The 25,790-nt window shown below is 36.0% G+C and overlaps 1 protein-coding gene and 1 long non-coding RNA gene across 3 annotated transcripts in view; one reads left to right on the top strand and one right to left on the bottom strand.

Annotated features, from left to right (window-relative positions):
- Positions 1-3,575: 3,575 nt before the first annotated feature.
- HGTX (HGTX homeodomain transcription factor) overlaps positions 3,576-25,790 on the bottom strand; it is a 29,392-nt gene continuing 7,177 nt past the window's right edge. The window contains exons 2-3 of one of the 2 annotated variants that reach the window (XM_066392796.1): positions 19,007-19,209; positions 3,576-4,508 (exon numbers count right to left, since the gene is read on the bottom strand). In XM_066392796.1, coding sequence (XP_066248893.1) covers positions 4,344-4,508; positions 19,007-19,209 — 368 coding nt within the window. In that variant the 3' untranslated portion in view covers positions 3,576-4,343. The remainder of the gene's footprint in view (positions 4,509-19,006; positions 19,210-25,790) is intronic. The other variant, XM_066392797.1, reaches the window with a different exon arrangement.
- On the top strand, positions 15,347-16,123 carry LOC136410591 (uncharacterized). The gene is made up of 3 exons (XR_010752261.1): positions 15,347-15,515; positions 15,569-15,725; positions 15,823-16,123. It is a non-coding gene; the product is annotated as an uncharacterized lncRNA (long non-coding RNA).

Raw genomic sequence — 25,790 nt, 5'->3', positions numbered from 1 at the left:
TAACGATTAAACCTAAAACAAAATTAACAGGGACGTCATTAAATAGTTAGTATGTAGTCGTTCTATTGGCATATACAGGGTATTCGTTTTTCGTGGGGAGTAGAAGAAAATAAAGAAAAGGATTGTTGCATAACAAATTCGATTTACAACAGCCCCATAAAACTTAATCTGTTAAGGACGCCACTGCTCTGGATTCGATGAACTGTACATTTTGCGTGCAGTACGAAAATCGCAACTCGACCATCAGTTTTTGCTTGTTCCGTAACCTTCGATGGGCTGATTCACAGTTGTTTATACAATTCACAATCGAGTTTTGAAGAACCTTCACGACGCGGTTCTAGAGCAACAAACTTCGGCAAAAATACCAAAATAGTCCTGTGCGTAGAGGCGATACGCCAAATAGCATTTATTACTGAAATGTGCCAATTTAAGTGTAGAAACGCGATATATCTTTTAAAGAAAATTGACTCGCCTTTCGGTGCATTTGCCAGTGCACTGGCCGTTCTATTCGAAAAAATGCGTTGTGTCACCGTAAGTTCATCAAAAAGGTTCCTTAACACCCCATAAAATTCAGCTGCTGCAAAATTCAGATTAGTTAATCTAAAAAATCCAGAGAACTAAAATTTCCAAAAATTTCTCAATGGTATTTCCGCAATTTTTCCTTAACGTTCCTGAATGTCGTGTAAAATTGATGAATGCATTACATAATTGACAGTGGCGTGCCATACCCCGGTCAAAACTTTTATGAGGTAAGAGCTGTCGCTTAATTGATTTCCTAATTGGCCAAGTCTGAGGCATTTTATATAACATAATCCGGCAAAATGTTCAAAAACGGTCGCGAAATTAAGTGGGACGAAGTTCCCCATGTAAAATAAATTCAATTTTTCTATTCTCAACATAGTAGATTATTGAAGTGAATCGAGTCCCGAGTATTATATATTTTTATGTTTTTGGTATTTTATGCATGCAATCTCATTTGATAGATAAAAATACAGGAGAGTAATCCATGTCATGTTTTGTGCATATATAAATCCGAAACTTTTTCCTGTAAGATATGCAACGTAATTTATTTGGAATAGTACAAGAGAAGGAGGAGAAATAATATAGGTGGCTAGGCGCCAGTGGTTGCCTTGACAACGACGCCATCTCGTTATACGGCTCCTTTAAATCCATTCCGGAGAGCGAGTCTCTTTTCTGGGTGCTTTAAAAGCCGAACATGTCATATAACAGCTATTTTCGATGTCGCGTGTTTGTGGTCAGCCAAATTTATAGCTTTCGTTCATAGCTTTCATAAGAAAATATTTCGGGGCTCTTTCTGGATTGTGTTTTCTTGGAATTATTGCTTCCACAAGGAAGGGGACTAATGTCTTGAAGCGCATGGGTACGCACGTCGCAACAATGTTAGCGGATCACAAAGGAACGAGAAACGTCATAATATATCTTTTTTTGTTTAATTTACCTCGTTGTTCTGTTTCGCAAGTAATTAAATTTAGATTTTCAATCATTTTCGAGATTTCACATGAAAAGGGAGAAAATACTTAAAATTTTGAACTTTAAATTTTTCGAAAAAATTCAAAATAGTTTTGAGCTCGTCGTTTTATTCGATTTTACACTATTTTAACACATCTTACCCCATTTCACCTCCTCATCTAACTCCTCTAGGGTACTCAATGCACCATTAATCTCCTCGGATCTTAGACTTAAAGGTTGAATGTTCCGGAAAATATGCAGTTATTTTCATCACGACAACCCTAAAACTCTCCGCACAACGCCGAATTATACGATGGGTTATTTGTAATTTACATTTTATCCTCGCTTCTATTTTACATCCCCGATAAACATAAATTTGTCGTTATCACCGATATATTATTCACTGCCAGTCATTTTAAATTGTCTGTTGTTATCATGAAATTGATTTTGCCAGCAATTAATAATCTTAACTTCATCATTTGTGTCTTCGATTCGATAATTTCCCTAGGTAAATAATCCTGTAGTTTCGGCTCTCGCGAACTCAAGCCATCGATGGATCGGGGTTGATTGGTACCTGTCTAATAATACAAAAAACTGTAGGTGTCACTGAACATTTTTATTTGTAATTACAAATACAAGATCTTTTAATACAGTACATAAGATAGCTGCAATTATGCCGCAAAGTTTATGCGTAGAAACATTGCACTTTATTTTCTTATAAACATTTAAATTTTGGCACATTTAAATGAGAGAAAATGTTATAAAAATACATTACCTACTTATATCAACAATCTTGCATGCAGAATCGGGAGCAGTTGCGAAATAACCAGAAATAGACACGTTAAGCTTGTTTGACTCTAATTTTGGTCAATATCAGGAAGAAACAACTACCTACAAGCAAATTTACACTAACCCATTTTCCACCCATCTCAAAGCTTATTCATGTAATGAAACCACCACGAAAATGCGGCTATATTGAGTCTTAGTTACGTTTTGCATGATGTTGGTAATAGCGACCGACATTAGCAACTAAGAAGGGTCTCCTAATCTTGTTAAGCAATATTTGAGTCTCCACCATGTTTTTTTATTTGATTACCAATAAAGCCTGCAGAAGAGCTATTGCCATCATTTGCTTCATCACCATTGTAATAATAATCTCAGTATCCACAATCACTATCATCGCCTTCATAATCATCTTTGATGAGAATTATGAGCGGGATTTTATTGATTTCATCAATTTTGCGCAACTTTTGATATCCTTCTTCAAGCTTCCTAGATCAGGCGCTTTTTGGTATAATTGATTTTTCGGTTGTCGGTTTAGGTGGTCTTCGTTTTGTTAATCTCCATTCGAGCAAAAATTTGAAGTATCTTCTGTGCAGAAGCGGGTAAAAGGGGGACGAAAAGAAGATTATGCGTGAGAAGATGCTTAAGTCATGTGAGAACACGGTAAAAGTGGATATGTATAAGAAGAGGTTTTGACGAGAAGCGATGAAGTAAGAACAAATGTAAAAAATTTTGGTCGAGTGGCTTCATTCCACGTTGTGTAATTGCAAAACGCAGAATGGCGTTATTTCCTTGGTCATTTCGCAACAAAATTAACTTGTTCAAATATAATTTTAGGCTGGCGTTTGTTAAGCAAAAACTATAAATATGAATATACGCTAAATTACATTTTATTACAAGCAGTAACGAACAAAACGATGTGTTTTATAAACAGAATTTAAAATGTTTAATTGCACTATATTCGGCTATTTATGAAATATCGAAATAAAGGGCAATTTCAGATATTATCTCCGTTCGCAATTCTACGTGAAACATAATTCATTAATAAACAAAAGTAATGTCGAATACACTTTAATGTAATTTTTCGGCATATCCATACACAATTTACATATTATGTTATTCACGGAGTTATGTACAACTTTAATTATATCGTGTGATAGCAACAACAGAATTACGTACAAACAAAAACAAAATACTCACCAATTCAGTGCAAACTTTATACATAGAGCAGATGAAATGATTCATTTAAGCGAATGTTGAGGATTTAAAATCTCATTTAACTGCGAAAATTAAACAGACCTATCCACAGAAAACACTAAAAATATCTTTGACTAGATTTATTCAAATTAAATTCTACATGTAATATACATTATATTGAACATTTTCAAGCCTTGTGAATAGCAGATATATTACATACTTTGTTAGGTACTATTTACAGGTTTTTGTGGGAAAAGATCTCTGAAGGCAATAAATATGTGTTCTGAGGAGAGAAAGCTCTGGAGAAAATTTCTTTACGTATTAAACAATATCAACGTTCTCACTTAGGTTCCCACATCTTGCAGATGGCTCGTGATGGTATTTACAAGTGCTAAATTCGCCTGTGAAGTCTCAAAAAGCTGCACAGAAAACCGTCTCACCTTTAGGCCTGGTGTGTTTCATTTTTATAAATAATTTAAAAAATTTTAAACCGACAGTACGTACAGAGTTGCCTGTTTTGAGACATTTATACATTCGCGCGTTTTAGTCACGCAGTCGTTAGAATGTTTTTACATTACCAAATTATCTCATATTTACAGAGTTTTAAACTTCACAAATTCTTCTATGGGAGTGACTAATACTAATGAGTTGCGGTAATCACAATTTTAAGGAAAAATTAAATCGAAACAAACAACTTCGCTCCTAATAAATTCGACTGCAGTGTCAATTGCTCAGGTTCAATTTTCTAATTTTAATCACATTTCATCCAACTAAATGGAAACTGCTCAAAGCATAAGCAAATTTCTGCCTCACATTCCAGCTTTGAAATTAATTTACCCAATTTATGGAAATGCGCCTTAAAAGCTATCGCTACCACAACCCATGTTAAACACTCATTGCAGGTTTTGCCTTTTAGCCGTGTGCTCTTCCTCATTATCAGAAATAATGTCACTATTTTCGTCTGTTTGATTATCAAGCACTTCTTGTTTCCTCTTTGCTGTTGCCATCTCCGCTGCGTGCTTCTTCCTCCATTTTGTCCGTCTGTTTTGAAACCAAACCTGCAGCAAAGAGAGTCATGTTTAGGCGGGAGCAGCAAGGTTTAACAAGAATTAATTATTTTGGTGATGCGTCTCAATATTGCTGTAGAGACGTGTAATTTGTTAATAGAAAAAGACATTGAAGGTCGCAACTCAGGGTAGTTATGATGAGATTGAGACGCCGGTTTTATGGAGATTGGTACTAGCGTCAAGGGCCTTGGAGGTTCCTAGCGGTCTTGCCGTAAAGAGCTTGCCAGAAGTCTCCAGACTCCTCCGGGAATGTCTCGACTACATGAATATTAAAATAATTCCCAAAAGTCCCCAAAAATCTCCAAAAATTTCTCTACGTTCCGAAAGGTGCGTCCGAACACCCCCATTTCTCTTCAAAAGTTGCCCAATTTTCAGGAGTTATTATAGCGAGAATTTGTCATAATTCGAATAGCCAAATCAATCGGATATAAAATTCGGTCGTTCAAATCGTTCAGCTCTCATTGGACTTTTTTTTTTAATTCAAATATCGCGCGTACGTGCACCAATTTAAACACGAACAAAATCGAGAATAAAATTGTCAATCTTGATATAGAGCACATGCAGGTCAGGAGGACAAATGGGGCTAATAAAGGAACTCTATTTAATAAACTTTTTAATTTTTATTTAATAAAAACTTAATCAAAAAGACTATACATCACTGACTCTTCTTTTGGCCTTGGCGCGCTAATGATCGCTGTTACAGCTGCACTTCTCTGTCTGTGGGCATTTCACCTTCCTAAAAATTAAAAAAATCTTAAGCCCGACTACTTCAAACCATAAAAAAATTGATGAGCGTAATTAAGTGATATTTTCAAGAGGTTAAATAAATTTTGAGATTTATGCTTAACAAAGGAGCATGAAAAGATTAATGAAGGAGAAGATCTTTAAATATTTCCCTTTATTAAAGTTGTTAAATAAAGTTCCTGTTTTCACTAATTCTCATATAATACCTCAATTATATATTATATTTGAGAATTACATGGTATTTAAAGCTATAGTACGACCATAAATCATGCAAATAGGGTCTGGAGGGTTAATACAGGCACGGCAACGATCCGGGGCTATGGTTCGATATTTGCGGAACGAAAGTGAAAAGGAAAATGACGGATCCAATAAAAAGCGCACTAGACGGAGATGGAAGAGAGCAACCATTAATTAAAATGAAGATGTTACCTCGCAGATATTAACATCTAACAAACAGTGCTGAACTACGAATGGCGTTGTACTTTCCGACATCTGGAACGCTCCTGTTTTATTACTAATTTCACGATATAAACTGCTCATAATAATAATGATTTCTGTGAGTCGAGACTTAATTTTGATTGCTGTGTTACGGACACGAGAACTGTTATTCAATGTTTCAGGTCCCAGTCAGAGAAGTGCAAATTGATGTTTCCAGTGTAAGAAAATAGGCATGTTAGACGTGTCTCTCTGCACAACGTTACCGTAAAAGATGGATTCTGGAAGATTTACTTAGCCAGGATAACAATAGCTGTTCGAGTAATTTTTCCTAACAGTGGCATCTGATCATCTCCCCGGGTTTAAAACGCGGAGCATAAACATTGCCATATATCCAGGTTTAAATTACGAGAGCACATCAATACGCCAAAAAATAAAACGCTTTATACCCGTCAGTGTAATATGATGAATCGGTGAGCATCCAGACAACAATGGCGTCGAAAACCAGCCAAGGCTGGCATTAGAATGTGGTTTTACTATCGCCCTGTCAGCCCTTGACGGCCAATCAGGGCTATTTGATTGCAGGGTCGGCTGCTGTATTGTCCCTTAAAATTTCGCCCTAATTAGGCACCGCACGAGGATGTTCACCCCTTACTACGGAATGAGTGGCGGTTAATCGAAAAGGGGTGTGTTTTCGGTTTATTCAAATTATTTTCAAGGATTTTAAGCTTGCGGGTGAACTAACGCTCAGAATTTCTTCGAACAAATAATGTGGTTCATAAAGTTATAATTTTTTTAAGTGATTTTAAATAATTCATATCGTCACGTTGCTTTCCTAGTTGCCCCAGAGAAGGGGCAACATGTCCTATTAGATTCAAGGCGCACCTCTCTATCAAAATACAGGCTCCTCGTAATGTAGACAAAATGGTGACAGATGAAACGTTTCGACTTTTGATTGAGGTTTAATTAGTAGCGTTCTGAATCCTCCGAACAGTCGTAACTGTTAAAACCGCAACAAAATTTCGCTCTCTAAACTCGATACTTAAGTACCAAAAAAATGAAGAAATTCATCACTCGTTTGGTTAGAAAAATTCAAACAAATTCCCATTCTTCCAAACGGCCAGTTAGGTAAGTTTCTTCTATAGAAGTGGGGAAGGTTTTTTTAGAACGTGACTTAGACTGAAACTGCAATGTTGTACTGGAAAAAGTAGGTTATTTGGGCTCTTTACACGAGCCTTCTACACTAACAAGAGCCAGATGAATTAAAAATTCGTTTATCTATTAGTTCTGCCGAGCCCCGAAAGGCAAAACTTAGAAGTAAAACCAAATGGATCTGATCAAATATATCAGCTTAATCGCTATCAAATGCCAACCAAATTAGTCTCGCTAATGGCATTAAAACGGTGTTAAAGTGTCGGATTAATTTCACTGAAAATAAATCCTATACACTTTTTTATATGTTAATTAACCTTTACGTTTTATGGAGAAGTCTATGAAATTTGTATAATGAATTTTCCGCCTACAGGCATTAATTAAAGGTAAACCTCGCTTATTTTGTTTCCAACTATTTATAGTCTATCATATCTCCATATTCATTATACCCAACGAGCCGTGCTGCTACTTATTACTAAACTAGAGTAACGTAAGTCAGAACAAGTATTCGCGATGATAAATTAATGAAGCATAGTTGCAATTTAATAACATTTGTTACTGACACTTTCCTTACCCTACCCACAGTATGGCCGATATAATTTGGATATATCAGATTCGATCTAGATGAGGGGGTGCTCTAAAGACATAGAGTAAAACAGTGCCAACCGCTGCCAGCAACATATAGAGCTAATTACGAAGTCACTTAGCGTTAATCGATTCGGTTGCCTTACGTTAACGGTTAACGACACACTAATGACTATCATTTGCATACGGGGCTTAGAACGGTCAAACGAAAGAGAACCCTAATGTTTCGATGAAAATTTTTTTCCAATACGTTTTCGCTCCAATTGCTCAAATTTATTTGTTATATTTTCATTGACTTTACCGAAAATATTTGATTGGTTGTACGGTGTTAGTCTTCAATCCATCCCCCTTCAAATTATAGTGCGATTTACCCCCAATGACTGGGCGCCTCGATTATTAAAATTTCGATGGGAAACAGCTGCACTTTTTCCCGTGACAGATCCGTGAAAAAAACTCTTTTCAATCCGCATCATAGAAGATCGTAACGTCTTAAACTGACTTTAAATTATTATCCTGGATTTAATTAAAAATAAGAACTTCCCAGGCGAAAAATCTGTACAGAGATATTAATTTAACGCCGTCTATTCGCCCTTTAAAGTTGTGATTAATGTCGAGGAAAAAAGACTTTGACATTGGTCCTGCAAATTTCGTTAGTTGTGTTCTTTAGGGAGGTAAGAAATTCTTTAAATTTCAAAACGGAAAAGAGCAAAATCATATAACATATAGCTATTATTATGACAACCTAATGGCAATATAACAGTTATACAGGGTGTAATATATCATCATGGAGATATTTCAGGTGGTGATAGTACTCTGCAAAACAATAAAAGAATGTTGATAGAATCATAGTCGAAAACGTACTATTTTCATTATATAGGGTGATGAAGTTTTTTCCATATTTTGCATTTTTCTCACGTATGAATTGAGATAAATTTTTGAAATTCTATACACCTATTTTCTTTAAGACTCTACAACAAAATGACAAAATCCTTGGTAGAGCGTGTTATGTTTTTTTGGGTCATGTACTATCTTCTGCTTTGTACGTTTTTTTGACACACCCGATGTAAATTGTGACACCAAAGAGTAACCCCATCAAGATAGTCAAAATGCCCTTTGATGTAAATTGAAAACCTAATTGAATGGGCATATAAGTACATATAGTTATAACCCTCTAATGCTAATCAGTTGTGCAAAATTCTCTTACCCCCACTCTCTAGAGCAAAAAAACCCTTAAACCACTATCTTCTCAATTGTAATTTTTATTTTGAAAACTTGTGTTTCGAAAAATCTGGAAAAAATCACACATATATGTATAGAAAATCTTTGCGCATTCACCACATTACGTTTTTCAAAATTTCAAAATGGAATAACTTTTTTTCAGAAAGGGCTGAAGGTCTAGTGCTTTCTTCTAATGGTGGGCATTTTTATGACAAATCTAAGTGTATAAAATGTGTCACTTTTTAGATTGCGCTATACTGAAAAATGCAAAAAATTTAATTTTTTGGCATTTTTTTCAATACTGAATTAAGCATTTCGGCTTTTTTGGGCATTTGATTCATTTTTTATAATGTAATAGTATCTATTCAATGCATTTTATTTGCTGTTTCTCGATTTAATTTAAAGGATGTTTTACTACTTATAACGACACTTTTAATATGACTGCGAAATTTATAGAATTGAAAAAATATTTTATTCACAAACAGACATAAAAAATGCATCAAATACCCAAAAAAGCAGAAATACTTAATTCGGTATTGAAAAAAAAACGCTAAAAAATTAAGTTTTTTGCATTTTTCAATATGACGCAGTCTATAAAGTGACACATTTTACATACATTTAGATTTGTCATAAAAATACCCATCATTAGAAGAAAAAACTGGACCTGCATCCCATTCCGCAAAAAAAAGTTATTTCATTTTGAAATTTTAAAATCGTTTTTAGGTTAGAATTAGCAGAAAAAAGAATGTAGCTAATGCGCGAGGGTTTTCTCTATATGTGTAATTTTTTCAGATTTTTCCAAAAATCAGCTTTCAAGTTAAAAATAATAATTGAGAAGATAGCGGTTTAAGGGTTTTTTTGGTTTAAGGGATGAGGGTAATAGAATTTTCCACAACTGATTAGCATTAAAAGGTTATAGCGTATGTTTTCATATGTATTCAGTTATGTTTTCAATTTAGATTAAAGGGCATTTTGTCTATTTTAACGGGGGGTACTCATTAAATTTCTTCTCCCGTTCTTCAACTTTTTAGTCCTTTGCAGCATTTTCGTGACTTCCAGCAAAAACTGTTGAAAATGTTCTCCCGTGATGTGAAAAACATTTTTGAAACATTGCCAATCTGTACATCGAAAATGGTGCGCTGTTGACCATCGGTCCATTAGCATTTAATTATTATTTTGCAGAGACCTTTTTTTCTCTGAAACATCTCCATGACAATATCTTACATTCCGCGAGGTGTTTTATTCTTTAGGTAGATAAGTTTCCTTCACAGTGTAGCCTGAAAATAAGTTTGGGCTATGAGTCGCAGAGTTTCGAGGTATAGAAGAATTTAAACGGTTAATTGGATCCACCAGAGCGAACATAGTTTTTGCCGCCACTACATTACAACGAACAACTCCATTAAGTCAATAACACCTCGATAACCACTGATTTCGCTTACGTTTTATATTCCCTTTATAATCGTGCAGTAAATAGAGCGAAACTACTGGGTTAGTGTTACCAGCGTCCCTAATTTCTCGATATTTATAGCTTCTATCTTCCCCAAAGTGACACTCCCGAAATAATGTCTATGGCTCCAGCTACAGTATTTCAAGATTTTATCTCGAATTATAAAACCTGCCATTTTCCAGTGGCAAAACAATAAAAACGTATATATGTCACGTAGATTGCCGGGATCACCAATAAATCAAAACGTCAATACACAAAGGCTCGCTGCAAAACAGAAGTGGACAAAAAAAGCTTCATCCCTATACTGATCAGGCACATTTTTTTAAACCGGCGTGAAAGGTCGGAAGGGAAGTTGCATTTATGGATAATTTGGTTGGGAACGATTGGAACTTGCACTGCTAAACAATGACAATAAAAGTTTCAAAAATTGGCTAGAGCAGCTTGCCAAAATAAATTAAAAAACTTACCATTTTTTGGACGGTAAAGTCACTTCTGCAATTGTGTAAGTGCGCGTGCTTCATTAGTACCACTGAGAAAGCAGGCGCACTTACCTGGAAACCTCCCCCCACTAGGTCCTCAATGCATTGCTTAATCCCCCTTAGTAGCCATGGTGCCTCGAGTCTGTCAGGGTTGTTCGAGATATCCTTGGCCTGGCTATAAGCCTATGACCGTATCCAGTTTGTCTTCATTTTTTCCAAAGCGCATATCTTCAGTACGTGAGACACGCACCATTTAGTAACCCCTAGACATGGTTAAGGTCGTTGAAGCACCATTGGGAACCCCACTTGATCAACTTGTCATTTCCTTCGCCGCCTCTGTGATTCAGGACCTGACGTAGCGTGAGAGCCACCCTAAAGTCTGTGAAACGGAACTCAACCGCAGACCACTTTCTGCAGTTTCGCCAACTTTAACGCATAACAACTATCATCCGCCCTCGATCAGTTCCCACCTTGCACACATGCAAAATATATAAATAAATCAATTTATTATAAACATCTAGTTGATCGGGTCCATTTTTATTGAAACAGATTTTCACGAAACGAAGTGGATGCGTCACGAAATTTCCCGCCAGTCGTTTAGGCTCAGCCTTATCAATCAGGGTGGCTAAGTCTAAATAGCTATGACGATGTTTGTTATAAACAAGTGGCAGCCCTTTAGCCTCCCCAGCTTTGTGCCGCCTTTATTCAATTTGTCAGAAGATTATGCCGCGGTGGCTGCAAACCCTCCCTTAAAAACGATACATCATACACAGTACAGCTCGGTCTCCGAACCCCATTGACATCTCGTAAAGGGGATGAGGAACAGCGACGTACTGGCCATTGACGACACTTTAATATCTTCGATTTTATATATTTTATTATGAAATTCATTGATTTACTTTCGTCACTTTTCACCGTCGAATTTACTCCAATTTTCTGTCAATTTTTCTAATTTAATAACGAAATTTTCTTTTTTTTTTCTCTTTGGAAAATATGTTTTTTTTTTCTTACACTGTGTCTTTAATAATCAGTATTGCAAACAAATTTCTGTGCCTTTTCATTTTAATGAGGAAATAAAGAACCTAACCTGTCTCAGTCCGGCACTGGACTAACCCAAGTATAGACGTTAGCTTCTCCTCATCTGGAATGTACTGTCTAATAGCCCACATTATTACTAGGCTATAATTCAAATAAAGCGTTAAATAAGACAAAATGTACCGTGAATAATATCGTTTAGCCAATTTAAATTTGAACGTTGCCTCATTTGCTCATGGCTCTGGCTTACTGCGTTAATTAATTACAAATACAAGCGTATAAACTATAGGTCTAATAAAATATGTACCTTGAGCTGTTAAGACCGACATTTCTCAACAAGGAAAAGTGTGATGGAGGGTGCGTGTCACCTTTTCTTGAGAGATGGTAGTAGGAACTTATTTAATCAATTAGGTTAGTTCAGGTTATCTCGGGTTAAAATAGCTATTAATTTTGGAAATTGTACGGATAACTCTGTCTCAACTTGGAGAATGACTCCGTTGTTATCTAATTTCTGGGGGTAAGAGTTGTTGGTTGGTGTACATACCACGTGTCACGATCTGTAACTTTGTCAACTTTCTTTTCATTTTAATTTTCAAGTTAAATTTTATTATTTTTCTAAGCTGCCAGAAAATGGAAAAGCAAAAAAACTAGAATGGGACTCTTCTTTCATAGAATAGAATTTTATTTGTTTTTTTTCTTAATACACTGCTGGACAAAAAATCAGGAAAAGTTTATAACAACAGTTTTAGAAAACAATGATATAAAACTTTTTTGTTTTTTTCACATAATTATATTAGAAAAAATTTAGGAAAAATTAAATACATGATAAAATTAAAAAGGAAACATTTTAATTGAAAATTAACAAAAGAAACCAAATTAATAGTAACTTCAAGAAAAGCTAAACTGCAATATATCGTACGGTTCAACCAACTTGACTTAATGCAAAAATTTGTGCCGCTATTTTGGGCCGCATTTTGTGAATTAATAGGATAAACACTATTTAACATATAGGATATCTTTGTTTATTTCAAAGAAATCCAAAAAATTGCTAAAAATGCAAAAAAAAACGACTAAATATTGCTTTTTACGTTGAAATTAATATCTGAGATTATTCTGTTTATGTTACTTTTCTCAAAACAAATGCTAATAGCAATAATTTTGTAAAATATAGTAAAAGAATATTGGATTTGATGCTCTATCTTATTTTAAAAATACTTTACCATCCAATTTCATGTTTTTCTCTTTGAAAATTTAAACAATAAACTTGTCCAGATTTTTTGTCCAGTAGTGTATTTTGGTATTAAGGAGAGTTTGATTTGATTTGATTTTGATTTAACGATTTATATAATGTAATACACTCAAATACAATATAATAACTTTAAAAATCTATAATAAAATTTATTTTCTTATTAATGTGCTTAAACAGTGTTTAAATTATTTTACAATCTCATTAATATACCATATCAAAAGGTGTTTTTTTACATGAGAACGGATTAATCATTTTTACATCACTTCTTACAGGAAAGGTTAATTTAGCATAAGCGTAAACATCAAAAAGTAGCTTAGGTCGTATGCCGCGGTTTCACTGTACTTTGAAAATCGGCAGAAATGGAGTAGACTTTGGGAGATTTTGGGGCCAATACGGCTCTGTACTGGACGTGCAATATCTATTTTAGCCAGCACTAGGTTAGTCTTTATTAAGAACGTTCGAAAAAAGTTAAAATTAAAAAGGGAAAAAAACTTTCTTGTTTACCACGACTCGGACGATGCTGAAGTCGAAATCCTGGACCACGTACCAAAAACCTATTTGTAAACACTTCCACAACATGCCCCTAACGTGTCTGGAATGTAAGTGCGAAGCCATGCTCCTAGCAGTATATTTAATCGGTGAAGGTCGTTGACGACACATATGCGGCAGAGGCTTCTTAATATGAACTCGTTGGCCGACACTGTCATCATGGCCACTCAAGGTTTTAAAACTCTTCCTCAACCCACGAAGAGGATTTGCAAAATTCCTGATCTGGTCCAACAACGTTGCGTGAGAAAATCTTTTTTTGTGCAATTTGGTTTGGGTCAGATACTAAAAGGTTCCCAAAAATTCGTCAATGAAGCTTTTTGAATTCTAGAGGGAGTTAACCAAAGTGATCATTCTCGATCAAAACATTGTCAAAAGCTCCGTGAAAAGCGATGATTCTTGACGGATACCTCTTTAAGCTAGCCAGAAGATCAAAAAGTATCTTGAAATCTATGCAAGGAGGTCTGTTTAGGATCTTTCAGATTGACCTTAGCTCAAACCGAAATGATGAAACGCATGAAAAACCAAAATCGACAAGATACAAGTTTACGTGGCGATATTCTAATGCTTCCTTACCCTCCGATTTGATTTTCTCCCTTAAATTATTGCAACCCTGAAAATGTTTCTCGTGTTATAATATAATCGTAAACCTCGAAGCTTATGGAATGCATAACGGGAATATAATTGCCGGATTATAGATTTAATTGAGAAAATTAAAATATTCGGAGTTAGCGAAGTTTGCCTGGGGGATGTTTCCAGACCGTAATATTGGGCGTATTATTTTTTGTCAACATACAGACTTCAATTCCAATCTCGGCTGCCACAGATTCAATAAAAATGCAAATTTAGTGAGTAACAAAAGGGGACATTTACACTTGTCGAAAGATTTTCTTCCTGCGGGCTTTTCTGCGACATGGGGATTTCCTGGTTTCATTAATTTCAGAAACGAGGGATATCGCTTTTTGTGAGGCTTTATTTTATTCTTTAGTGGATGATATACTTCAGTTTATTACGCGAAAACTTTCAGCGCTATTTAGTAAAACTCATTTTCCAGCAATTGGAAAAATTCTAATAAGGGTGGCCTAATTCCCGAGTATTCTACATGCAGAGTGCTTGATGTAAAACCCCCTTGTTCAGGTCTAAATCTGTTACATCAACGGAAGTCCAAGCGGCATTTCCCATGGTGGATTTTAATGGCCGACCGACTCATTTTAACCCCACGATCTACGTACTTAAAAACTTAATCGGATTCATTTCAAACGCCGATATGTTGAGGGTATTTTACTAATCGTTTGGATGACAGATTTACTGAATACAAATTAGATACGTTGACATTGTAATATTCCACAAGCATTTTTAACTAATTGCTGGCTTATGTTTTCCTCGTCCCATGGCATTTTGAGTAACGAATTTAGTCCCTTTTAAGTTGGAAATGATATAAAATTATATCTTATTATAAACTATACAAGATGACCCTTTGGGAAATACATTGATTGGATCGACTACCAAAACTGCTCCAACGCTCAAAAAGAAGAACTTAGAGAAATATCACACGACGACGGAATCTGTCTGGATCCTACTTAAAAATTGCTTAACAAGCAGTATATTTAATAGATCTGCGAAAGCTGGAACAATGGTCAATTATAGGGAAAATGATGAGACTCCTGGCATGCCTCTACAATTAGGACCATATTGTTACGGCTGGCGTTCGGCCGCCGCAAGTAAAAGACAGCGGCAAAAAAGGGTTCATCGTGGGCGCTTGACTGAGTGATTTATTACTTCCTTTTATGCATGTAGAATATTCTAATATTTGTTTATGTTAATGTCTGTATGTTTGTAAGAACATTGTGGGATCTAGTCATAGCGTGTTTAGCAATATAAGAAGACTGTTGTTAAGAGTGGCTCTTAGACTTAAGACTAGTACAGCTATGAGAACAAAGCGATATTGAAGCGTCTAGTAGTGAAATATTACGTTTTCAATTTATTCAAATCATTCGAACCGCGGAAATCGCAGTAATATTAACAAAAACAATTATTCCAAATCTCATTCGACTATGAAAGATGCAAGTTTAATACATAGGGTAAGGTGGGGCAAGATGACGTGCTGGGTAAGATGGTGAACTCAAGTTATCTGGAAATCTGAAAGATGTTTAATTTATAGGATGACAGTTTTTGAAATATTTATGTATGAAGTTCTAATTTAAGCCAGTAGATGGGAATTTAATCTGTTGTTTTAGTCTCTAACTACAACATTTTAAAAAATCGCTATTGGATGTAATAAATGTCAACTCGAAAATAAGGGATTTTTCAACGAAAAGGTAAGTTTCGATAAAAAAATATTCTTATGTTTCCTAGAAATTTCTTGATAATTAAAATATTTTGCAGGTATCGTTATAATTTTGAGTTTTTTTTTAGTTTTCACAAAAAATTCTTGAACATGTACAGCGGGGGTAAGATGATGCGGGCAAGATGAGGAACCCGTCATTTTCTAGTTTTTGTGTATTTTTTACAGATGGTAAGAAATTATAAGTGTAAAAGTAACCGACGATCCTGGCAAGAGAACCATTTAATATCAATTAAAAAGCTTCCGTGATAATTTCCTCACCGAATAAAAAACGCTTAGAAGACGAAGAAAATCAGAAACGCCAAAAAAGAAGAAAGAAAACAGAGGAACACCAACGTGAGCTTTTAAAAAATAAAAGCAAACCAAACCAAAGCATTTAATGTTTCGCCATGTGGCGTCAATGTGGACGTCATCTTACCCCACATAGGTGCAAAAGGACGAAATTTACGAAAAAAATATCATCACATTTCTTCATCATTTTTCCGAAAATATTTTTCCATTAATATTGTTTTACTCAAAGCAATATACGAAAGCTTATTATCCATGCATTTTTATTTCCATAAAAATCATGTCATTCTTTTTACATCACATTGCCCCTTAGTACCGTCAACTTGCCCCACTTAATCCTACATTTTTAAAATAGAAGGTAAAAAGCCAGGACAAAGGGAATGAGGCTCCAAAGAGTCAGTATAAGGACATGTCATGCTATTGTCACTAATAATGATATCAATGTCTGAATTGTGATGCTCAGACTGAATAGTTTGGAAAGCCAGTTCTATACTGCCCAATGGTACCGGACCTGCTGGACCCTAGCCAAGATATTATCTGATATTATTGAGCAAACACCACTTCATACAACCAACAAAATGAAAATAAATAAACGCTGGTTGTCAAATATTCCAAAATTCTGGCATTTATTGCAGCTGTTGCTGCCTGGATAATTCTACTAACAGACTGGATGCAATTATTCAAATGCTGATTATTGAAAGCGGCAATATGTAAGGCACATTGTTTTAATAATGTTTTAATTCAATATTAGTTTGTGTATTAATATATGTTTGAATTAATAAATAATGAGTTTCGACAGGTCGGATAGTTTAAAGCAAACTAGTGTCACTGAAAATGAAGATAAATGTCCCGGATTTGGTGCCATTAAAATTATGCAAAATTGTCTATCAGTAACTAATTAATTTTGAGATCGTGATTTATGTTTTGCATTACTATTAACGCTATCGTGTTGTGAAGTAATGCGCTTTGATATTAATTAATTGAGTTACATGGCGAATTTTCCTTTCCAACATGCAGAGACTGGCAGGAAAGAACCCTCTATATACTGAAACCATAAGCACAGCAATTAACGAGGAGAAAGTGGGATGAAATGCTAAACAGAATACCGCTGCATAGATAAGAATGAAAAGACAGAGAAAAAAGAAGAATGGATAGAAAAATATAGGAAAACAATTAACACTTAACGACGTTCCAAGGATGCCATCTGCATGGTCTGACTTTAGGTGGTGTGAGATCTGCAAGGCTATGAAGAGGAAAAATTGTGTCAAATCTAAAGTGCTTATGAATAGTATCTTTTCTCTAGTGAATACGAGGAATCCGGCAATCTTTGCTAGGTCAATAAACAGTCCATTTTCTCCACCATTTCTCCAATGGCCCGAAGTGGTGATAATAGGGTTAGTAGACGTTCTTATCTGTTTCGTCAAATGGTATTGTTGCATAAACCCAAAATTGGAACAAAGAGTATATAACTTTTAATTTTATTATTACAGACCTGGATTACAGGAAGCCATTAAACCGTGGTTGGAGTTGCTACGCTTCATTAAAGTAAGAGGTCCTCAGAGTATACAACAAAAAATAATCTGGACAAAATTCTCCCTGCGCTGCATTTTAGCAGCGAAGAAGTCATCGTAAAACTCATTTAAACGCCGACTTTTTAAGATTCTCGTTACCTTCATTACCTTCGTCCTGCAAAAATTAAAAATTAATTTTATCTTGTTACAAGTTTAATTAAATTAAAATATGAACGGCTTTCGCAACGGGTGTCGAATTATACCCGCAACTCTTCACTTTTGTTTATTTTTTTTAATGAGAAGTCAGTAGCAGGGCTTTTTATAATTCTTGCCATGCAAACGACTTTTTTTCATTCATAAATTACCCTCAGAGAGGCAAATATGAAATATAATGTGAGGTAGGCTTACGAAGGGCGAAAGCACTGGAAGCGTTTTTAACGTTTTTGAAAGTTTCATTCCAAAGGAGGAGGAATTTCAGGAATTTAAAGAGTTGTAATTACACAGGAGATTTATCTTAGGACCTTTGTCAAATAACAGTTAAAATTTTCACAAAAGTACGTTTTCAGCAATGCAATTACATATCAATGAAAATGTTTAAAGAGATTTGAAATGACTTCATTAGCAACCACGGGAAAAGTCATGTGCACCAGCAGCCCCGGAATTGTGTCCGACTCTATTAATAAAATTAACTGTAATACATCCTCGAACCCTCCAAGAGAGCTAGAAACCTCGCAAACCTCTAGTGCCCAAAACACAGCAGATTCATATAGTCGAATGCCTTGGGTAAGTCGCAAAAAACCGTTATCGAAGATTTCTTTATTCAGAATCTTATGAGGTGTTCAAGATCAGAGGAGAGAGCACCACCGTAACTTCAAGGCTTTAAGGCTCGTTTTATGAATGGTCATAAGGTTACGCTTTGTGAAAGAAGAGATAGCTACTTCTTCAATTATGGAATTCAATCGACGACCTTAGTCACTGATGGTCGCAAATAGACAGTTGTTGGTAGTGATAAAATAGTACCATTTAATAGATAAAATGCGGTTTATGGTGTATCTCTGCCGCGGGTTACTTAAGGATGGTTGGATTTATGGTAACAAAGTCCACTAAATTTATCTTTCTCACCCGGTATGAATTCGAGAATAGTGCCCGGCAAAAATTTGAAGTTTTTGCCATTTTTCGACCAAATCAGGTGCCAAACACCAAGGACTCGAAAGAAGGGAGCACGACTCATCTTTATTTTTTCTGGTTCATTCAATATTGAATAAATCAATTTCCAATTTATTCGATATTGAATAGATCAATTTTCAGTTTATTGAATAAATCTATCCCCAGTTTATTCAATATTGAATAATTTTCATTTGTCGGTTTAAAGCCGCAACATTAAATACCGACTACAAAAAAAACGAAAAATATGTTTTGCGGGATGTTTGAACCGATTTCAAGTCACTTCTCTTACCTTAACTTGTGATTCAGTCATTCCTAAGGCATACGCGAGTTTCGCCCTTTCAGGGCCTGCAAGGTATTTGGTTTGTTCAAAAGTTTTTTCTAATGCAAATATCTGTTGCCCCGAAAACGTCGGCCTCGTGTGTTTCTTTTTGGCGTCTTTGTCGTGGCCCAGTCCCATCGCCATATTGCTTTGGTTCACTGAAAATTGAAAACCTTCTATTATATAAATGGAAAACTACTGGTCAAATAGGAATATTAGTATGTGCATTTTTAAAGGGCTCATCCAGGGACCAATTTAGCAAAATATAAAATCGAATAAGCTGGATATATTGTTACACATGTGCGATGCTGACGTGTCAAATCTGTCATAATCCCCATAGAAATATGGTCTCGTAATATTGTAATCCCATATCGGTTTCAATTATCATTCTGATGCCTCAACAATGGTAAATTTTCTAAAGAATGAGGTTTTGTTTGGTTGATTACGTCCATTTAAGCGCCCGATTTTAATTTGATCTTTTGTGGTTCGTGCAATCAATTATGGCACTTTAGAGTGGCACTGCACTCTTCATCACCCTAAAGCCCTCTTTCTCAGGATTTCGCAGAGTCATAACACTAAATAAATAAAATAAATGATATTTCGTTTCGAACCACATCTTCGCTGAAAGGGCAATTTTTTCCGTATATTTATTTTCACCCTTCTCATGTTTTCTTGCGGTCTTTACGTCTGTAACATGTGTTGAGAGAGAGGGATAAAGAGATTCCAACAATAAATGATTTTCTTCGAGTGAATTTGTATTCCGCCGCCACCGTTTCAATTCTCTTCGTCTGCGCTATTGGTTAACTATTGTATTGAATCCTTTTCGTTAATGCGGAGTGAAACAACCGGATAAAGTTAAATCGTACTTTATTTGGGAAATTGAATTTCTATTAGGAAACATCTAAATCGGAAATTCTGATGGGGTATTTTCCGGGCTTTGAGAAGCGTTGAACATAACGGCTACATATGCTGGAGGATATTCAGGATCGGATATGAACTCACTATTCCCAAGCGACAGTAGTGCAGGTGCAAAATTTTGGCTCGATCAGGGAAATCAGATTTAAGATCAAATTAGATAGGTAAATGTGTATTACCCACACCATTTAAACCGAGAGGAATCTGCAGTCTCCAGCACCATTGCAAGGGAAATCTTACCAACGCTTAGCATGTTGTTAGCGAAACCTATTAGGTTTTGGAAGAATTGTTTAAAACCCATTTTTGTTCAATTTGTTTGGGGTTGGCACAACGCTAACCTGGAAGAGCGCAAGGATTTGATCCAGATGCGAATATCTCGATCTTTCACGTGGTCTCTTCGCGAACTATTTTTAAAATTTTTATTTATTCAATAATTCAATTCTTCAGTTTTCCACATATTATAATTTTGACACTGTACTCGCCCTCTAATTATGGTGACAAATCTATAGTCGTGAGCCGCCAACTATGGGGAACCAATCGGCCGAGGGATTAAAAGGCTCTAAGTAATCTGGAGGGAAATATGCAAATTCTTGTATAGTAGGAAAGGAAATTTCGCCACAGATGGATCTTTGCATGGCATGTTAGAGGTAAGAATATTAGTGTTTGTCGCTGCGGGAACACCGAATACCCAAATTTCCCTATTAATCCTTCAAATCATAGCTTGAAATCTGGCCGGAAATCGAGCCTGACCTAACCCGATTCTGGAAACTTTTGGAAGCTGGAAAATTCCCTTATTAACAGAATCTCTCTTTAGAAATTTTCATCCCGAAACCCGACCCGCACAGCCAGCTTTATTTACTAAGGGAGTCTTTAACGAGCCGCCCCTGTTTGTCAGCGAAGGGAAATGTTGTTATCATCTCAATCCATCTTCCGTATCAGGAAAAGTGTTGTGCTTGTCGTGTAGAACAAGCATCACCATTGTAGAAGTGTCTCTGCGGTTGCCGAAGGCGGTAACCTAGCAACGGAATTCTGGATGAGGGAGAGAGACGAGAAATAGGGGTAGGGGTGGAGGCGCGCCGAGTCGAGATGCGTTTTGCTCCAGAACCTTCGGCACAATGAGAACAAAACACTATTTGCAACGACAAATACACAAAAGTTTTCTCGATTTTATGGATTGACGTAGAACAAATGCAAATGAAATTTCATGCATAATATGCGTGGCTAAATTGTGTTAAAATTGAATTCGAGCGCGGTATAAAACACAAATGCCGGGGCAGGTTTATCAACAAAACCGTATATCAAAATCAGGGACTATGACATCAAAAAACATGTTTTTGTGTGTATCTGCCTCTCACATTCTTACGCTCATCGCAGCTTTATTTCCGACCTTGATGTCTCTCTCATAACGCAGAATCAATATAAAATACTCACGTAATTTTTATTTCCACCGAGCTGTGTCAAGACACAAGTTACGGAGCAGTCCCGAATTTTGTCCCCCTATAATGGCAATTCTGACCCACTGTAAGCCATTTCGCCGATGAAGCAAGCTGTTTAAAGCAAGACACCCCGTTGGAATAATTATATTTGTAGATAACGGGATCAAGAGATTATTCAGTTTAGTATCGCCCCATCTCGCTTATCAAAACGCTAGCACACTCTTACAAGCTTCAGTTATGTCTGCTGTGTGTTATCCCTCTCGTTATACTAATATCTTGATTGTATATTTCAAATCATGTTGTTTGGGCCTCGTTTGGTAATGTTTAGTGGAATTATGGCTTTTAACCCCCTTAAAAATATTTCTTCGCTACTCAATCAACATGCTTTGTTGCTATAACGCTCTTGTATCCAGAGATTCCGGATCCCAGGTATACAAAAGTGTTATGTACCGTTAGTCTCAGTGTATCGATTCTGCTAAAGGAGTAGTAAATTTTGATTTGTTGGCTCAGGTTAGTCAACAGCACTGACGTCTTCCTGGGGTTAGGACTGCAAGGGAGCTCTGCCTGCCTTAGAGCCATTTACCATCATGGGATGACGGAAACAAGAAAAAGTTAATAAAATAGAACAACTCTTCTTTCTGGCGGGATATATTCTCTCCTCGACTCTCTTTGGGAACGTTCTCTGAACGTTTGTAGAAGGGAAATTCATAATCTACTTCATTCGGTAGAATCTCTATTGATGGGCACGACGTACGGCGAAGAAAGTTTGGAAACATTAACCTTTCGGGAAAAATAGATTCTGACGAGGCCAAATAAATTGCTTCCGCAGGACTTCTTCTACGTCCAACTGTTGGATAAAATCATAAAACCCAACGTCGATGGCGGTGCCGCTCCGTGAATCAATGACTTTCAAGCGCTGCATAGCACTTATTTAAGTCCATAATCTGAATGATTCATTTTTGAATCATTTATGAATAATTAGTTTATCTGCACTAATTGAGTGAATCCATTATACGCGCACTTATCGGAGGAAGCATTATTATTCGTTTATCCAACATGCCATCAAAAATGAAACAACAAAATTTGTTCGCCGATTTAATGGTGTGATTTATAGATGGGAGATTCAAAATATGAAATTACATATGGGGTAGAGTAACAAAGGGACGGTTTTATGGTTTCAATTAAAAGATACGCCAATGGATATATGGCTATGCATCATACATGATCCAATATTGCGACTGCTTATGGGGTGCGCGTTGGGCTACGTTCTAACAATAATTATTGAAAGGGGATCATTTTGTTTTCACACATCAGCATTCGGCGCTTGATGACATTTAGTGAGTATCTGTTAAATTAATAAAAAAAAAACAGAATATTCGTACGAGTGCATAAGGTCTCATAATTAAATTTGCGTGCCCTTTTCATTCACTTATTTCCATCTTTTTATGTGTGTAATTTCTTTTATCAAACAGACAGACCTATCGTTTAAGGCAAATGTGGAGGTTCGATGGGGAGGGAGAGCTAATTATGTCCTACTAAAAGGCGCCTCTTTAATCTGAGTGGGGGCGTAATGTCCAGGACAAAAATTCAGTCCGAGAGTCACATAGAAATGATTTGTTGGTGGAGGGGTTTGGGAGAAGGTCATTAATGTTAATTCAAGATCGTCAATACTTTGTAGCAAGATAAATACGAACAATGGGACTTTTTTGCCAAGATTAAACGAAGAGGTGAATGGAAAGGAAATGCGAGAAGTACCTGATGATGAGCGCCGGCAAGTTCAATAGAAGGAGGAAATTGGTTCGGATTTCTTGGAAAGTTGTAGTCACTGTGTTGTAATAAATTAATAGACACGATGAATGCTACGTAATTTTGAACTCTGCACGGGGGGTTGCACAGGGTCGAGCATGCGACGGCTCGGAGCCAATCACACAGGACTCGAAAATGAAATTCGTCGCTCACTGTTTTTCCTTTCTCATTGAGAATCGAACATCTGTAAACTCCTGCACTGTGCCTTTCGCAGGACAAAACTCTGGTTACTGCGAATAATTCTTCCAATATTGTATAGCATCCCGATATCCTGGAAGAAGCAGAAAGGTGATTCAAGTACTATTAGCAGAAGAAAATGTTCAAATGTAAAATTCTTAAGAACGGTTTCTCAGAAAGTTTCGGCAAAATCGAAACTTTCCGTCAAACTCTGTTTGGCACTAGCTTCATAACTTTGACTGTAATTTCCATCAACGCGTCGCATTGCCATGTACAGGACTACCCCGCCCTGTATATTTCTCAAAAACGTAGAACTTTTAAAATCCTCTACTTTCTCAGGGTGTTTTTAGCAATTTGTGTATTTTTCGCGTCAATTAATTGTGGTAGTCGTATAGTTAAGAGTGGTACGTAGCAGTGAAAAGCGAAGGCTGTGGTGAGACTTAAAAAGCCGACTATTTAATTAAAACTCTCGTATATTGCATTGCTCGTTCTTACGACTGACGAAAATAAAAGAGATTTTAATTTATGCCCCAGTCGTAATATTATTCCTAAGTCGTCATACACTTTCACCTATTTTGAGATAACTTCAGCGTCTGGAAGAGCAGTAAACGCTAACAAACAGACGTAGATAAGTATGATAGACCATTAAATGAACAACTAATTCAGTAGCCGGGTCTTCAATTAGCAAACTTGGCTGCCATAATAGTGGAGATGCCGACGTTATATTATGTTCCACCGCGTCGGACATTACATAGGACACACAGTCGAGATAACGGCTCATTCTTCGTAGGGCAGCAACATTGTCTTAATTAAATTATGGAAGGGAAACTTGGAGTATTGTCGTAAATTATGTTTATCAAGCTTAAAGGCAATTAAAACTTATCTACTGAAAAAGAAACTATTCTTGAGTTTGTTTCACTTCTCACACTGAATTTACTACGTCTGTCCTTTTTCCACTAGTAAGCTCGCATCAGGAAAAAACACAAATAATACCATTTCTTTTAGCAATTCAGGCGATCTAAGATTTGAATGCCGTAATGATGCGAACATCCCATTTCCTGCATCCCAACCAATATCAATAGAGGAGATATCACCAATATAAACTGGAATAATCTCATAAATAAAAATTATGGCTGCGATATCTTTTTCATATGCACTTTAGGTGCTGTAAGGGATGTGTTTGACATGGAAATGTGCCTAAATAGTTTTCCAATGAATTTTAGGTAGATAAAATATCAGGAAATTTGCCATGGAGTCGTCGTCAACTATCTAAACCTCAAGCACAAGTCCCCCTTCAACTCGCATATTTATCCGACTTACATTACATTGCCTAAAACATTTCCAACAGAGGCTCTTGTAACAATGCTCGTATATACCCCGACTATTGATATTCCCAAGAACAAGAGGGAATATATAGGTACATTATTGAATTCGTTCGGGCCTTATATGTCCCGTGAGAGCCATCTTACGCTATATCCTGCGTTGTCAGCATATATAGATTATTATATATACATCTGGTTTCTTCTCTGTAGAATCTCGCAAATATGAACATATACTGGAGAATGATGGAATCCAACTCGAATTTAGGCAGAATCTATAGAGAAAATGTACAAAGAAGACTTTTATTCACTTTATCGTTCCTTTTAAATAATAACCAGATTCATGTGCGATAATTTAGATTTGCTCTCTAGGACGACCACGGAAGGGGGTTATATATAGGGTGTCCCGAAATTAAGGCAACATACTTAAACAGCGTAAATTACGTCCAAAAATAACATCAAAACTTTATATAAACATATATCGAAAAACGCTTTTTTAACGATCTATGGCTCTTTAAAGACATAACTCTGATGATGGTTATTTTAACATATTTCCAAAACGGTGCAAGATAACTTTATGAAATTTGGTATGATTTTATACCTTTTAAACCTTAATTGACTGACGTGGTTGAATGGAAAATATTTCGTCAGAGGCGTGCCACACGGGGGGCGTCTGAGTTAAAAAATGCTACATTTTTTTATGTGCCCGGTTTTTTAGCTGCTGATGCAAAATTATGAAACCACACATGTGTCCAGAAAAAAAAGGTACTCTTGGTTCACATTGATAGAACGCTCCATTTTCGAATAAAATTAATTTGAACATTACATTGCATGACAAATACAAATGATGCTTAAAACGATAATTTTTAACCATATTAAAACTATTAAACAATAATAAAAAAAAACAACAAGAAATTTAAATGACACATTTTTAGAGTAAGTTTTCAAATAAGTTACCATTTTGTTGGATACACAGTCTAGATCGTCTTTTTATGCTCTGGGAGGCACGAAGAATTTGAAACGGATTTTCTTTTTTTAACAGTAACTTATTTGAAAACTTACTCTAAAAATGTGTCATTTAAATTTCTTGTTGTTTTTTTT

The sequence above is a fragment of the Euwallacea similis genome, chromosome 8, assembly GCF_039881205.1.
Source record: "Euwallacea similis isolate ESF13 chromosome 8, ESF131.1, whole genome shotgun sequence".
Taxonomy (NCBI): domain Eukaryota; kingdom Metazoa; phylum Arthropoda; class Insecta; order Coleoptera; family Curculionidae; genus Euwallacea; species Euwallacea similis.
Note: the sequence above shows the minus strand (reverse complement) of the source record. Positions and strands in the feature narration are given on the sequence as shown.